At 38.6% G+C, this 14,426-nt stretch overlaps 1 protein-coding gene and 1 long non-coding RNA gene across 7 annotated transcripts; one reads left to right on the top strand and one right to left on the bottom strand.

Annotated features, from left to right (window-relative positions):
• LOC110744551 (uncharacterized) lies at positions 1 to 2,331 on the bottom strand. Of its 6 annotated transcripts, none has more exons than XR_015837187.1 (5): positions 2,252 to 2,331; positions 1,484 to 1,535; positions 1,320 to 1,379; positions 876 to 1,079; positions 1 to 747 (listed from the first exon to the last, which is right to left on the bottom strand). It is a non-coding gene; the product is annotated as an uncharacterized LOC110744551 (long non-coding RNA). The 6 variants fall into 6 exon arrangements; XR_015837188.1 differs by having other exon boundaries at positions 876 to 1,073; XR_015837185.1 differs by having other exon boundaries at positions 876 to 1,031.
• An 839-nt stretch (positions 2,332 to 3,170) lies between these two features.
• LOC110744544 (F-box/FBD/LRR-repeat protein At5g22700-like) lies at positions 3,171 to 5,532 on the top strand. The gene is made up of 4 exons (XM_021944536.2): positions 3,171 to 3,398; positions 3,682 to 4,671; positions 4,770 to 4,913; positions 5,150 to 5,532. Exons 1-4 carry the CDS (start codon positions 3,354 to 3,356, stop codon positions 5,459 to 5,461), a joined length of 1,491 nt encoding a protein of 496 aa, XP_021800228.1. The 5' UTR covers positions 3,171 to 3,353; the 3' UTR covers positions 5,462 to 5,532.
• The last annotated feature ends 8,894 nt before the right edge of the window (positions 5,533 to 14,426 follow it).

The following is a 14,426-nucleotide window of genomic DNA, read 5'->3' as shown; positions in this document are numbered from 1 at the left end:
TTTGGTGAATTGGAATTCATCAACAATATCTAGAAATTCATACACTCAAGCATCAAAACAATAAGGTATTCATGTTTAGGGCTTCAACCTAAGCCCTAGCTATGGAGTTTAGTTGCTCATACTTATTCCAAATACAAACTCAAAATAAAATTAGAAAGAGTTTACAGATTTTGAGAAAATTGTGAAAGCTTCAAGGTCATCAATGGTGGAAGCTTTCTTCTCCCCTTTGCTTGGCTGCACCTTGGCTTTCTCCTAGCTCCAAGCTCTCCAAAATCTGCTCTCAATTGTGTAGAATGATGTAAATGACTTCCTTTCCCACGTTCAAGACCTCTCCCACTTCAGATTGCACTCCCTTTGCTTCCCTCTCTCCTCCTTTCCAGCTTTACTTTTAGTATAAAACTCATTCTTTTCTCTAAAGCCTTTGCCCATTGTCCCCTTGCCATGATGAAGCCTTGACTTCACAAAGATGCCAATTGCTTCAGAAAATATCTTATCTACTAAGGTAAATTCTTGTTACCAAGTGTTATGGTAACAAGAATAATCAAGATGACACAATGGAGGTAAAAGCTGGCCAATTCCGGATTTCCAGAGCTGTGGTAACATGCTGGATTGGTTGGATAGGCAATACTTGTCCAATGGAGCTCAAATTTGGATATGTTGTAGTTAACATCCATTGGAACAAGTCTCATGAAGATCATGACCTCATTCGAGCACCAGAGCATGTTGATCCCAGGCCAAGAAGTTGACCTACGAAAATGAACAAAAACAAAGTTTATAACCAATAATGCACTTTTAGCTCATTTTCATTCCAACCAAGGTAAAATCTAAGAAAACACAAAAAGGAAGTAAAAAGCTATAAAATGTCAAGAACTAACTCAAAATAATAGGTGAATAACATGAAAAATCATGTGTAAAAATGAACCGAACAGCTACATCATCCAAATCTTGTTGTAACAGTACGTTCTTCATCATCCTTTGCCAGTCCATGAATTCATCATTGTCGTCAAAGGGCTTTAACGCAGGTCCTAGATCTGCATTCATCTTCCCTTTAGACATCATAGAACCCCTTTAACCTGGCTCTGATACCAATTGTTAAATAACCCGCACACTAGACCTTGTTCTTTAATGTAACCAACGGCAATAGACTAAACTAGCAAATATTAGAAAACTTAGAAACACACAAGAATTATACTGGTTCGGCTGAACTTTTGCCTACGTCTAGTTGTGATTTCTCTAGATAGAGAAATCACCGCTCCTTTGATTAATAATAGAGATTACAGAATTTTTGCAAACCCTAGAACTAAACATAACAACATTACCTTCTAAATAGTCTTCTTTGCTCTTGCACTTCATCTTCTTCGAGTCTTGTATTTCCTCAACTACAACAATATATATAGACATATGTAGGAGTCACAAGGGAAATATGATCCAAAACAATAAGCAAATCTTAAATATAGTAATGTCAATAACTAACTTAACATACAGGGAATTTTATGTGGCAGACTTGCCCCATAACTTCAGAGCATCCTCCTCTTCTGTTTCAAATCCACTTGCCAAATTAAAAGGCCAATTAAGAAGAACCTCTTTAAAAAACCCGAAACTGATCAACTTCTGTTTTTCATTGCAATAAATTAACTTCCAAAGGTTCAAAGTTATGATTAGCTATTAGAAAATGAACTATGCCAGAAAGAAAACTCACAATACTACCCCTCATGATCCTTCAATAGGTAGAGGCCAGAGAACATAAAATATCAGCCACTCCATGTAGGCCTATGTAGCATTTCAATTTAATTTTTCCCTTTTTTTCTTTATAAATCCAAAATATTAACAAAAAATATAATTAGAAGAGGGGTGAGAATCTATGCTTAAGCGAAACACCCATGGTTCATAGTAACCAAGATAAAACCAAGAACATGGGCCTTCATAGGCAAATTCGAAAGAATAAAAATATGAAAGAAGATAAAAAACCCAGAAATGGAAAAACTCCTTCCTTCAAAGAAAAAACCTAAAATACAGTTTCAGAAACTTTACACAAATTTCTTTACAAATCCAAAGTATTTACAACAAATATAATTATGGCTTACAATTCAATACCCAAATAATTTAACTCTAAATCCAATTAGGGCAAAGAAATCGATTTTTTAGAAACCCTAGACAAAAATACTAAGTTGAAATACCCTTAGCCTTTTGAATCATCTAAATCCTCATATGCACAGTTAGAAAGAGAAATGAAGAGGAGGGAAGTTGTAACCTTTCACATGGATGGAGGTCGAGAGCCCTGGATATGATATTTGGTGGAATAAAGACAATAGAGTAGAGAGGAGAGAGAGATATGGAGGTTAGCTTAATTTTTTTGTATTTTTTATAATTATTTTTAGTTTTAGTTAATTGATGAAAATACCCTTAAATTTAACGGAAACTTTAACGGAGTTAGATTTATATGGTGAATTGCAACACTTTATAAAATTCAGGTGGTTAAAAATAAAAAACTAAAAATTTAGGTGGTAATAACGCACATACATGAAATTTCAAATGATATTTATGCAAATTTCTCATAGTAAAAATATATATATATAAAGCAAAAGGCAGAGAATGGTGAAACATTCAAAATACCAGAAAATGCTCTTGGTTAATGCAAACATTAATAATTGAAATTATTAATTAAATAAGGATAATATGGTAAATTCACACTTTTTCATATTTAAAAAAATTAAAATTAAAAGAAAAATCAGATAATTGCCTATTTTTATGGAAAACAACTACCCATTATCTTTTTTAATTTTTTTTAAAAAAGCCTCTGGCATGCGCGAAAGCGCGTACGGAGAGGCTAGTACTAATAATAACAAAAATCAATTCTTATTTCTATGTTTTTTGCTCATACCGTATTTCTACTTTTTTATTTTCAGCAAACTGGATCAACTTTTACAATAAATAAAAAAGAAAAGAAGGAATCAAATCCATGAATTTCTCATAAGCTATATTGTTTTTTTTAGGGCTGTTTTTGTCTTCTTCTTTTTTTCTTTTTTTTTTGGGTCAAGTCTTTGAGCCAACTCCATTTGCTCTTTCTTAATTTTAAATTGAATTACTAATATATAAAAAATTAAAAAAACCAACCAGGCGTGTCCCAAGAGGCTAGTGACACCGATGAAATAGAGTTTTGTATGGTTTAAACTACCCTCCCTCTCTCTCTCTCTCTCTCTATAAAATGCACCATGCACTGTAATTATTATTTAAATTTGAAGCACAGGAAATCTGCAATTGCGTTTCTCTCTCCCTCTTTCCTTTGACCAAAACCCTAAAACAAACTCATCACGCGAAGCACTGCTGTGACTCGTCGCAAACTACCAAGACTAATGGAAAAAGGAATGAGCCCAACCTCTCAATTTGTCCAACCCAAGGTAAACACTAAAAACTGGTTTCTACAATAACACTAGCATGCATCAAACCTGCACCTTTTTAAAATTGTTTTGTTTCCCATATATACACCTTGTTCAAAATTTTGCATCTCTTTATGTGTTTTTGGGGCGTTTTATTTGAAAAAACCGGCCGCTATTATTTGATTATTTGAAAATAAATTATAATTTAAATAAATTTGATTGAACGATGAAATCAAATAACCCTAGTGCTTTACTTTATTATTATTATTTTTAATCATGTTTATGATATCTCCATAATTATAAGGATGAGGAGTACAAGTTGGAGGAATCGGGGAAAAGAAGGAAAATACTTAAGGATGATGAGCACATGGTGGTGGAGGATCGTATCAGTAAGTTGCCCGATCAGGTTATTGTTAGCATAGTGTCACTTTTGCCGCTAAAGGAAGCAGCAGCTACCAGTCTCCTTTCTAGGAGATGGCGGTATTTCTGGTCATCTACTATGACTCTCAATTTAGAGGCTGTTAATTTTGAAGACCGTAAGACCTTAAGCTACTTCTATCAACTTGACGATGATATACGAGAACAAAAAGGCCATGAATACGTCAATTGGGTGAATCACGTGTTGGAGCAGCATAGAGGCCAAAGCATTGAACGATTCCGGGTTATCTTTTTTCTAGATAACGACTTTACAAGTTCCATTGATAAATGGGTTCAATTTGCAATGGAAAAGAGAGTTCAAGTACTTGAGTTGGACTTATTGACAGCTTGGGGGGGTTTCAACGACGATGACTATACATTTCCCTACAAACTATTGGGTCTGGAAAAGGGATCTGCTTCGACTCACCAGTTTTCTGTCATTCCAAGTCTAAGCTCCGGTGGATATTACAATAATATTGGTTTCAAGTCCCTCAAAGTTATTCGTTTTCAACATGTTGGTGTGACCGGGGAGCTTGTTGAGTTCTTCTTGTCCAACTGTCCACTTCTTGAGCGATTGTCTCTAACTTTTGCCAAAGATTTAGTTAATTTAAGAGTTGTCGGTCCCTCTATTGCATTGAAATATTTGGAGATAAAATATTGTCAACGACTCAGAAACATTGAGATATGTGATGCAAACATTGTTTCATTTATTTATTGTGGAGGGTTGATATCTTTGCATCTCAAGAATGTACCACTGCTTGTTGATGTAACCTATTACAAGTGGAACATTTATGCTGAATTCACAAGGCTTGTGTTCAACCAACTTTCACCCTGTCTTTCTCATATAGAGATTCTGAAGCTAGATATCAGAGGAGCGGTTAGTACGTAGTATTATATGTGAAGAGTCAGTTTTCTTTTCTTGCTTTTTGTAATTTATTCTGTTCCTTACTTGTCATTTGGTTTGGTGGATTTCAGGTCTACAATCAAAATCATGTACTTCCCATACTAGCAAATCTAAAGCATTTGCAATTATTAGTTGATGCAGACAACTGTTGGTCCCTTGCTCGCTTAGCTTCTTTTATGAAGGCAGCCCCTTACATGCAGAGACTTGTTTTGGGGGTATGCATACATAATTAATGCATTTGTTATTCATAGATTGATTGATTACAAGTACAACTTGATAGACAATTGTATATTCTGCATTCATATCTTGAGTGGTTTCGTTCATTTATCTTCATTTTTATAACTGCCAATATTTTTGAAGAAAGAAGCATAAAACGGAAGACAAGAAGGAAGGTTTTGCTTCTAGTTCTTGTGAAGTAAACTAAAGTGTTGTTTTCCTTGGTGTGGTGCAGTTGGGTTTCGGAATATCCAGTGTGGAGTCAGCAAAAATAGAGAAAGCTGCCAAATGCGCCCATTACTACCTCAAGGAAGTAGAAATATCAGGGTATCGTGGTCACAAATGTTGTGTTAAACATGTCATGTACTTGAAAAAGAATGCTCTTGCATTGGAGAAGATAGTTATAAATCTTGTCCGGTTTTGGTGTGCGCCTACTGGATACGAGTGCAATGTCCTAGCAGTTAATGAGGAAGAGAATGCAAGAGATCATGCTACCCAATACCTTAAACAAAAAATGCCTTCTACCATAGAATATGTATGCCTCTAGTATTAAGCTCAACTGCTTATCTTAGTAATATATCTAGTGTTTTTATTGATATCAACTATTAGACTTTGATATATCTATGTTTACTCGATGGCTTGTGCAAACAAGCTCAAATTGAGTACGCATATTTTATGCCCTTTCTATAAACTATAATGACTGCACATTATAGAACACACATCTTTGGTCTCCAATTGGAGTTGTCGAATATTAAAAATATACAAGAGCATATATTCTCAATCCGATCCCTTCATACACTCATTCTAGATGGGGGGAATTCTTTTGTGTGGGTTGGCATGATTGGTTGAGCAGGGGCACTTGTATTTATATGCATCTACCTAAGAATTGCTTTCTGATCAGTTGGACTGCCCATTGTGCTTAAACCAACAGCTTGTTGGAGTAATTGGAGAATGGTCGGTGCTATCTCTGAGAGATTTGTCTCTTGTGTGATTGCTTCATTACCAAGCCAGTACTCAATAATCTTCATCTCATTCAAAGTAAGAGTGCCTTGTCTGTCTGTGCAGATTGTGGTGGCTAACCCCATTGTCTCACAAGCAGATAGTTTCCGCACCAAAACATTATCATTCATCATGGTTTTATGCATTGAATAATTAGCTAGGGTAGTCAAAGTAACAGCCAGAGGCATACCTTCAGGAATTGCCACCACAACAGTTGTGATCACCGCAGCTACAATAGCCACAACATTATTCATCACGTCGCCATAATTGTCCCTGCTGTTTCCTGTGAAATAATGAATCACATAAACCGCTAGAACAAGTAGATCCACTGCCAAACCAACCTTCCCAATACAAGAAGTCAGCTTGTTCAGGCGTGTTTGTACAGTTGTCAGATTATCATCGAAACCACAGCGACTTGCCCTTGGGGAAAGCTTAAAGTTGGAAACAGCAGAGATGATAACAACAAAAAGGCTAGCGAAAATGATACAGCCACCGGCGTACCACCCACCCATCTTTCAAGCCATGCAATTTGATACCAAACAATAGAGTGAGTAGTCCGCATACCAGAAATATCAATATTGCGGCATCCTTGAATGCTTCAAATACAAAACTCAGAAACCCTTTTGCTGCAGCCAATTCTTTAAAACGTCCAATTTGACTCATGAAACGGTCAGGGATCTTTTCCTTCACACTATCAATAGTATTAGCAAGCATTTTCTGATCAATAGCAAGCAATTTCTTCTCTTCTTCTTCTTTGTTGGGTTCCATGTCAATGGCAATGTAAGAGAGGGAGCGCACTAATGGGGCATTTTTGTCCTGTACTACTTCCTTATACAGTGAAACAAGAGCCCTGGTACAGTATATCGCTGTCAGAGCCAACCGCCATTTCCGCTTCTGGCGTTTCAGCATCAGCACTGATGAGGAGACATCTTCTTCGCTCAAACACATAGAGTGAGTTAAAGAACACGGAATTAAAAAAAAAAATGAACAACAAAGGAATCAAGGCTAAAAGTTGAGGGCAGTACTGTAGTCTGTAGGGTTCTAAGGAGTAAAATTCATAGATGGGCTTGGGGTTGTAGATATAGAGGAAATGAAAATGATATATATATAAATGGAAACCAAAAGTTCCCAAGGAAGTGCTTCATCATTTCATTATGTACACGTTGCGAAATTTCTTAAACCTTTCCCTTTTTCTCAACCTTTCCTTCAACCATGAAATTTATTAGGATAGTAGGTCATCATCACATTTTCTTTTGAATTGAGATGTTTCCTACAATGCAAATATGAATTGAGATGTTTCCAAACACAACTTACAATTCTCCACTTGTTTAGTGCATGCACAAAGGACTTTCAACAAGCTCAGGCATTGGTGCTATTACCTTAATTAGCTTGCATATTAAAAGTTCCATGATCCTGTGGGTTTCTTTGTCCGCAATCTGGCCTTCGCGAAGAATATCAGAAGCCAAGGGAGTGCCACCATAGGGGCTCTGTACCAGTGCTAAACCAGCAACTTTGTCTTTCAAATCACACCAGTAGATTGACAATGCAGCTGCAGCATCAAAGCCGCCCTTCCTGTGCCCCAGCAGCATCACACGCTTACTGGATCCCCAGTAAAGCTCCTCGATGTATTGCTTGAGTTCCAATGCATTGTGCTCAACAGATGCCTTCATCCAAGAAAACATATGAAAGGGGAATACAAATTTCACAAAACTCAGTCAGCAACACTCTGAATTTTTGCAATATGGCAAGCTAGACCCATCTTCGAAAAGAATTTCTTTGTTCCAACAAAGTATAAGGGGCTGTGATTGCTAAAGAGGCCTGGAAAATCAAAGTTCCCATAACTATAGGCGCCACAATGCTAAATGTGGATTGAACAGGGGAGAAGAACAAAGTCCAAAGGGAAAAATAAATTCTCTTTACCCGGAATAAGCAGATAGAAAAATGACCTAGGCAATGTGTGCTCCCCATTCCTGAAGTATATAGCATGACATACAAGCAATAGGAATTTACAAGAATAGACTAAACAGATATGATAACAAAATTGAACACAGTTCCTTAACAGGTCCAACCATCCAGTGCAGTGGAGCTATTCTATTAGCTTGGTACCTTATTCCTGCAAGCAATTCCAAGAATCTCGCTGTACCATCCTCCACACCAGGCATGCCAGGAGTGTGTGGCAACCATCCAATATCGTCAGATGAACCTTGCAATGTTTTCTGTACTCGAGATGCCAGGCTGACAAATGCAAAAATGAAGCTCAACTATGAGAACCTAAAAGAATGAAACAATGACTTGTAATTAAAGGCAATGAATTATTTGCATTGAGTAAAACAGAATCCAATCTGAACTAAAACTAAAATAAACTAGTCATAGATGAAAGATTTACAGAGAGGAAAAGATAATTCTTTCATTGATTTAGGGACTATATATATACAAGAGAGAGACAGCCAATATGGCTTGCAGCACAGCACGTGAACATAGTTACAGGAAACAATAAAGGCCTTGGAGTTACAAAACAATTACGGGAAATCAGGAGAGAGTAAAGACATTGGAATTACAAAAAGAAAACATGTATACAGTAATCAAGGGTTGCTTTCCTGATATACAGGTAATAGTGTAGATTCTCCTCTATTACGCCCCCGCAAGCTGAACGGTGGGGACTGAACCGGAAGCTTGGAAATGAGAAAAGAAAAACGAGCAGCAGACAGACCCTTAGTAAACAAGTCAGCAAGCTGATCAGAGGAGCAGACATAACGCACATCAAGCTCTTGTCGAGTGACCTTTTCTCGAATATAGTGATAATCGACCTCAACATGGCGGGTACGAGTATGAAAAACAGGATTGGCAGCCATGGAGAGGGCACTCATATTGTCACACCAGATCAGCGGACGGGAAATAGGGAGACGAAGGTCACGAAACAAAGAACGAAGCCACGAAATAGCAGCAGCAGTGTAAGCGAGTTGACGGTACTCGGCCTCAGTGCTTGATCGGGAAACACCTCGTTGCTTCTTAGAACTCCAAGCAATAAGATTAGTGCCCAGATAAATGCAATAACCACCTGTAGAGATGCGTGTATCAGGGTCACCCGCATAATCAGCATCACAAAAAGCTTGAAGCTTTAAAGGACCAGGGCGATAAAAAAGGCCATGAGTATAGGTGAGCTTTAAATAACGGAGTATGCGCTTGACAGCCACCAAATGAACAGTTGTAGGGCTATGGAGAAATTGGCAAACTTGATTAACAGCAAAAGAGATGTCAGGACGAGTAATAGTGAGGTATTGAAGGGCACCAACAATACTTCGATATTGAGATGGATCAGGTAACGGATCTCCATCAGTTAAACTCAAGCGGCGACCACTGATAACAGGAGTAGGCATGGGCTTGGAGTGAAGCATATCAGTGCGCTTCAGTAAATCCAAAGTATACTTGGATTGAGAAAGAAAGAGCCCATCTGCAGAACGCATTGCCTCAATGCCCAAAAAATAATTCAAAGGACCCAAGTCCTTCATTGAAAAAAGACGGCCAAGATCAGAGAGAAGCTTGGCGATAGATGAGGAATTATTGCCAGTAACCAGGATGTCATCAACGTAAATCAACAAATAAATAACTGTATGGCCATGATGTAGGACAAAAAGAGATGTGTCAGCAGCAGAAGCGATAAATCCAAGCTCCTCCAGGTACGATGAAAAACAAGAAAACCATGCCCGAGGTGCCTGCTTAAGGCCATAAAGGGAGCGCCGCAATTTACACACATAATTAGGAAGGTGGGGATCAACAAAACCTCTAGGTTGCTTCATGTACACATCTTCAGAAAGATACCCATGCAAAAAAGCATTCTGAACATCCAGTTGCCGAATAGGCCAAGCGAGGCTGACAGCAAGAGAAAAAATAAGACGAATGGTGGTATGTTTGACAACAGGACTAAAGGTCTCCCCATAGTCAAGTCCCTCTTGTTGATGAAAACCATTGGCCACTAAGCGAGCCTTGAACCGCTCAATAGACCCATCAGAACGCCGTTTAATGCGAAAGACCCATTTGTTCGGAAGAATATTCATAGAGGGAGAAGGGGGAACAAGAGCCCATGTCCCAGCCTTCTGAAGGGCATTGAACTCCTCACTCATGGCATGCCGCCATTCAGCTTGCTTGTTAGCCTGAGAAAAAGAACTCGGTTCAACAATATCAGTAGCATGAACAACATGTAAAATCAGTTTGGGATTCGGCTTACGAATGCCCGCCTTACTCCGAGTGGTCATTGAATGAGTATTTTGTGGTGGAGCAACTGGATATGTCGGTTGGGAAGGAGTAGGGACATGAGTGATAGCTGGAGGAGGAGAAGGAAACCGAAGAACGCTACGGGTTGAGTCTCTTTGATAGGTACGTAAGAGTGGAAGAGCAACAGTAGAAAGAGTGGGCTCGACAGTGGGAGTGGTGGGGCATTGAGAATGTGTTGGAGTCGTAGGAGGGCCTGGAAGGGACAAAGAGGCTGGAGCAGAAACGCTGGAAAGTGTAGGAGTGGTGCTGGCAGCATGTGAAGGAGCTGTACTGGAAGCATGCGGAAGAGAGGTGCTGGAAGACAAGTCAGTGAAAATGAGTGGAGAGGAATACACGGGAGACACCTGGGGAGTTGGAGCAGCAACTGAAACACGGAAAGGAAAATGAGACTCATCAAAAATTACATGGCGAGATAAATAAACACAACCTGTGGTTCTATCCAGACAACGATAACCTTTATAATTTAAGGAATAACCAAGAAAAACACATTGTTTAGACCGAAAATTAAGTTTATTATTATTATAGGGACGAAGGTATGGGTAACAAGCGGATCCAAAAATACGAAGAGAAGCATAGGATGGAGGATAATGGAATAACTTTTCAAAGGGGGAAATAAAACCAAGAACTTTTGTCGGTAAACGATTAATTAAATATAAAGCAGTGTTAAGCGCATCCACCCAATAAGTAGTTGGCATAGAAGCATGAGCAAGAAGGGTAAGAGTAGTATCAATGAGATGACGATGTTTACGCTCTGCCAATCCATTTTGTTCAGGATGGTGAGGACAGGAACGACGATGATGGATGCCGTGGTGCTCTAAAAAAGTGGTTAAAGTCTGATTGACAAATTCTCCCCCACCATCAGTTTGAAGAACTTTGATAGAAGCTGAAAATTGGTTAGACACGTAGGCATGAAACTTAATAAAGAGGAGAGAGACTTCATGTTTATTTTTCATAGGAAACAACCAGGTATATCGAGTAAATTCATCTACAAAAAGCACATAATATTTAAATCCTTGAAGAGATAAAGTAGAAGAAGACCAAACATCCGAATGTATTATTTCAAAAGGAAACATAGTCCTTGACTGAGACAAAGAAAAAGGTAATTTGGTTGCCTTGCCTAAAGGACACGATGGACAAAAAGAGAAATGCTTAGAACCAGACATAGGTAGACGCCTAGAAAGAGAATCAAAAACAGCTGGAGAAGGATGACCGAGACGAGAGTGCCAGACATCAGCGTCGCTCTTAACACCAAATATTAGTTGAAGCAGATGGAGAAAAAAGAATATTATTAAGAGAAAAAGGATGAGAGGAATGAGTGACGGAAGAGGAACCAATTTTGTTAACCGACAAACCTGTACCAGCAACAACACCACCAACATGAGAACCATGATAATCACGTGCATCATTCAAGTTACCAGCATCAGGAGTAATGTGGGCATTTGCCCCGGTATCCAAAAGCCAGGTGCGGGAAGCAGCAGGAGAATATGAATGGGCAGCCATGGCAGAAAGTTGGGGAGATGGAATACGCCCTTCGTAAGCAAGATTCATACGGTTATAACAATCTAAGGCAGTGTGACCAGGGCGATTACAAATCTGACAGTTGACACGCCCAGAAACAACGGAGCTGCCGGAAGGTTGTGAGCTGCCGGAAGTCTGCGATGGAGAAGAAAACCGACGATTGTTGGAATGGGGAAAATTCCGGTTATGCCCATTATATCCACCGGTCGAAGAGGATGAAGACTGAGGACTAGTAAAACGACCACCACCACGGTTGAAGGAGGAGCCACCACGAAAAACACCATTACGACCACCACGATAACCACCGCCACGGCCACTGCCCCGACCAGCAACTAAAGCAGTGGGTGTGACTTCGTTTAAGTTAAGACCTTGGGATTGAAAACGACCTTCAGCCGTCAAAAGTAAAGCCTCTAAACCTTCATAAGTGATTGGGGAATCCCTGGCTTGAGCGGAACTGACAGTAGTTTCATAGAGAGGACCAACATTGTTCATAATTATAGAGACAAGTTCTTGATCATTAACGGAGTGGCCAGCAAGAGCAAGAGAATCAGAAATACCATTAATCTTGTCCAAGAATTCAGAAATTGAGGAATCACCGCGAGTAGTGCGGAGAAGCTCGCCACGAAGGTGAATAATGCGATGCAGAGTTTGAGAAGCAAAACGTTTCTCAAGGGAAAGCCAGGTGTCACGAGAAGTAGTATAGCGTGCAACCGGTCCAAGAACAGAGGGGGTAAGTGAACCATTAATCCAACTAAGGATAAGCTGATCCTGGCGAATCCAGTCATCATAGGCTGGATTGACTTTTTCTGTGTCGTCTTTATCTTTGACAACAGAAGGAGGGCATGTGGTTGTCCCTTTGACATAGCCCATAAGACCACGACTCTTTAGAAGAGGAGTAATTTGAGCCAACCAGAGAGGATAGTTGGTGCGATCCAGTTTGAGAGTCAGAACAGAGGCAATGGAAGAAGAGTTGGAAGGAAAGGCATATTCAGAGGAGGTAGAGGAAGCCATTATGATTGGACTGTTTACTGGATACGAGAAAAAATGCAAAAAAAAAATATATTCAAGGGATCGTTTTCTGCTCTGATACCATGAAAGATTTACAGAGAGGAAAAGATAATTCTTTCATTGATTTAGGGACTATATATATACAAGAGAGAGACAGCCAATATGGCTTGCAGCACAGCACGTGAACATAGTTACAGGAAACAATAAAGGCCTTGGAGTTACAAAACAATTACGGGAAATCAGGAGAGAGTAAAGACATTGGAATTACAAAAAGAAAACATGTATACAGTAATCAAGGGTTGCTTTCCTGATATACAGGTAATAGTGTAGATTCTCCTCTATTAATAGACTCTATGGAATATGAGTCCATCAGTTTGCATAATTGAAATATAATTGTTTTACCTAGAAATTCGAAGATGAGCACATCTAACGTACACGACAGAACTTCTCCAACAAGAAATTGCCAATCTCCAAGCAAATTGTAAACCGTGTAATGGTAGTGTCAACCTACATCAAGATGAAGAAACATCAGCAATCTAACAATGAAGATGACTAGATTGAGATTTGAGAAATGCAAAACAGTTACAGTAAGTCGTACTTTCTGATAAACACTTGTAATTAGAAAGGGAAGGAGGTGAAAAAGATTAAATATTACAATTAATCATTCAGTTCACTTAAAAGTAGATGGGCTCATGATGTTTTCTCATGAAAGCTAGATTAATTGCCTGACCTCAGTTTTTTAATGCGTACTCAAGTCTTCAAAGATTCATATTGCAGAAAGCTAATAGCACAAAACGGTATTACCCTTTAAAAATGAGGGGGACATCTGTATAATTGAAATTGGTTTCTACAATTTCAGATCTTGTATCTTCTGTAGGCTCTGAGGCTCTTCTTTCACAGGTTTCAGGGTTACAAGGTTTTGCAGATGATGAACAACCTTCAGAAAATGATTTACAAATGCCATGTCTCAATGATCTTAAATGCTCTCCAGCAGAAATGACCAGCAAATCATCTGAGTATCTATCAGCATCTCTGACGGCAAGATCCTCTGCAATAAGATCATTTCCAAATCCATCCATAACATTATAAGAAGATGCATGAGTGTGCATACATGTAAGCATCGTAGAAAGAACTCACCTATAAATTGAATTAATCGACGACTTATATAACTAGCCAGTGTCAATAGACGGGTGAAAATGTCATCCATTGATGAGTAGAATCCCAGACTATCAAAAAGAAGACTTGTGTTCCACACAGTATCATTATAGGCCTGATACAAAGACCTTTATTAGATATTTAAGCACAAGGTCTGAATCAAACTGACAAAACTAAAGATGTCAAATTGAAACTTCAAACCCCCATAACTTATTCCTTGTGTGATAACATAAAAAAGAAATCAAAGAATCGATAAGCTAATTATAATTTCTTAGCTAATCTTGATCAAGAATAAGAAAGTTACAATAGAGAAGAGATACAACAAACATACAGAAAAAGTAGAGATAATTTGCAATAATGCACAATCGTAAAGTTGAAAAGTACTCACTGCGAGAGGCATTTCAGATATTTCATTTTCAATATAGACATCACCCATTAATTCTTCGAATCCTGAATTATGCAACAAAACGATTAAGGTGATACTACAAGACAACTTGAAAGGACGAAACTTTGACACAATCAGTACATAACAATAAGAACCCAGATGAGTAAATCAATCA

The sequence above is a fragment of the Prunus avium genome, chromosome 7 (genome assembly GCF_965620075.1).
Source record: "Prunus avium chromosome 7, drPruAviu1.hap1.1, whole genome shotgun sequence".
Lineage (NCBI taxonomy): Eukaryota > Viridiplantae > Streptophyta > Magnoliopsida > Rosales > Rosaceae > Prunus > Prunus avium.
Note: the sequence above shows the minus strand (reverse complement) of the source record. Positions and strands in the feature narration are given on the sequence as shown.